Source organism: Branchiostoma floridae, chromosome 5 (genome assembly GCF_000003815.2).
Source record: "Branchiostoma floridae strain S238N-H82 chromosome 5, Bfl_VNyyK, whole genome shotgun sequence".
Taxonomy (NCBI): domain Eukaryota; kingdom Metazoa; phylum Chordata; class Leptocardii; order Amphioxiformes; family Branchiostomatidae; genus Branchiostoma; species Branchiostoma floridae.
In genome coordinates this window covers 29,298,864-29,301,062 of record NC_049983.1, presented here as the reverse complement: position 1 = coordinate 29,301,062, position 2,199 = coordinate 29,298,864, and the positions used below count along the sequence as shown (strand labels likewise).

Genomic DNA, 2,199 nt, shown 5'->3' with positions numbered 1-2,199 from the left:
TAGGAGGCACTATTTGCCGACAGGCAGGGGTGGCAGGGTGGTAATTGCTCTCCCATGCGGGGGGGGGTGCCAGGTACTGTATCTCACACTAGCTCAAGCAGAGGGAAGGGGGGGGGGTGCCAGGTGTGTACTTTATACTTTATGCACATGACATGTACATGCAGGTGCACTAACTGCTGTACAGCAAAACATACTCTCATGCACAGTCAACATGCATAAATTATGCATGCAGGTACACCTACTACAGCAGAACAGTCCAGAAAGTGGGTGGAAACTACAGATCACTATTATGGCTTAGCTTACCATTCAGTTTGATGATTCTGCCTTGTTGAGCTTTTTATAGCCTGAGGCCAGTATTGAAAAACGGCAACTTGGAATGAAATACCAATCTAGAACTGCCACAGCCAACCAAAGAAAACCCAGACCTGGCAGCAAAACTTGGCTCTGTCTGAAGGTACTCAGTCTCCATGGTGATTTTATACATTATGTTCTGTATTTTTTTAAATCTGATAACCGAGAAATTGACTTGTGGCCTGTTGCAGAGGACGAGATCCGAGCGCGGAACATGCGGCGCGCGGCGGAGCTCCGGGCGCTTCAACACGAGAACAGCCAGCTGAGCCGCGTTCTCGCCAAGAGCAAGGCCATGGTCATGTGGAAGGGCACAAAGGTCAAGGGCGACTTCCACAAGTCGGTGAGTACGGGGTCAGGGATTATGGGTGAGGGGTCATGTGGAAGGGCACCAAGGTCAAGGGCGACTTCCACAAGTCGGTGAGTACCGGGTCAGGGGTCAGGGATTAAGGGTGAGGGGTCATGTGGAAGGGCACCAAGGTCAAGGGCGACTTCCACAAGTTGGTAATTACAGGGTCAGGGGTGAGGGTTAGGGGTCAGGGCGAGAACAGCCAGCTGAGCCGCGTTCTCGCCAAGAGCAAGGCCATGGTCATGTGGAAGGGCACAAAGGTCAAGGGAGACTTCCACAAGTCGGTGAGTACTGGGTCAGGGGTTAGGGTTTAGGGGTCAGGGTGTGAACAGCCAGCTGAGCCGCGTTCTCGCCAAGAGCAAGGCCATGGTCATGTGGAAGGGCACAAAGGTCAAGGGAGACTTCCACAAGTCGGTGAGTACTGGGTCAGGGTTTAGGGGTCAGGGTGTGAACAGCCAGCTGAGCCACGTTCTCGCCAAGAGCAAGGCCATGGTCATGTGGAAGGGCACAAAGGTCAAGGGAGACTTCCACAAGTCGGTGAGTACTGGGTCAGGGGTTAGGGTTTAGGGGTCAGGGTGTGAACAGCCAGCTGAGCCGCGTCCTGGCCAAGAGCAAGGCCATGGTCATGTGGAAGGGCACAAAGGTCAAGGGCGACTTCCACAAGTCCGTGAGTACTGGGTCAGGGGTGAGGGGTGAGGGATTAGGGGTCTCGGGGTTTTCAATAGGTGGGGTCACAAGTCGGCAGTCAGAGTCTGACTCAGTGCTTGTTGCTGTAAGAGTTTAATGCGTCGAAGATAAGACATCCAAGTAAATAGGATATAGGATAAGATAAATGCAATCTGAACATGTGACCGTTTTCAAAATCATATCCAGTTGCTTGAGTAACTGCTTTTCGTCATCTTATATTTTAAATGATTTAATGTTAGGGAAGGATTTGTGAACATTTGTCAGGGGAATAACTCCTTCCTTTTGCTGCAGATCTCGGAGCTTCAGAAGGAAGTTTCCAGGAACAAGAAGGAATGTCTGCAGATCAGGATGAACGCTGAGGAGGAGGTCATCTTACTCAGGCAGCAGCAGCTGGCGCTCCGCAAGGTAAACAACAACAAACAAACAAACAAACAGTATCATCTTACTCAGGCAGCAGCAGCTGGCGCTCCGCAAGGTAAACAACAAACAAACAAACAAACAAACAGTATCATCTTACTCAGGCAGCAGCAGCTGGCACTCCGCAAGGTAAACAACAACAAACAAACAAACAAACAGTATCATCTTACTCAGGCAGCAGCAGCTGGCGCTCCGCAAGGTAAACAACAAACAAACAGTATCATTTTACTTAGGCAGCTGCAGCTGGCGCTCCACATGGTATCATCTGCAACAGAAGCTTGAGCACTTCAGGCATTTCCCTTCTTGTTTAGACCAGCTGACAAGCGTTTTGCCTTTTCTCATGGATTTATTTGCCTTTAGTATTCTACTTAGAAATCTATGAAAAAATTATGGTAACT

General features: G+C 49.9%; 1 protein-coding gene across 1 annotated transcript in view; it reads left to right on the top strand.

Annotated features, from left to right (window-relative positions):
• Window positions 1–2,199, top strand: part of LOC118416421 — a 59,859-nt gene that overhangs the window by 47,990 nt on the left and 9,670 nt on the right. Inside the window, 2 exon segments of the mRNA XM_035821518.1 lie at window positions 543–691; window positions 1,676–2,059. Of these exon segments, the coding sequence (XP_035677411.1) occupies window positions 543–691; window positions 1,676–2,059 (533 nt within the window).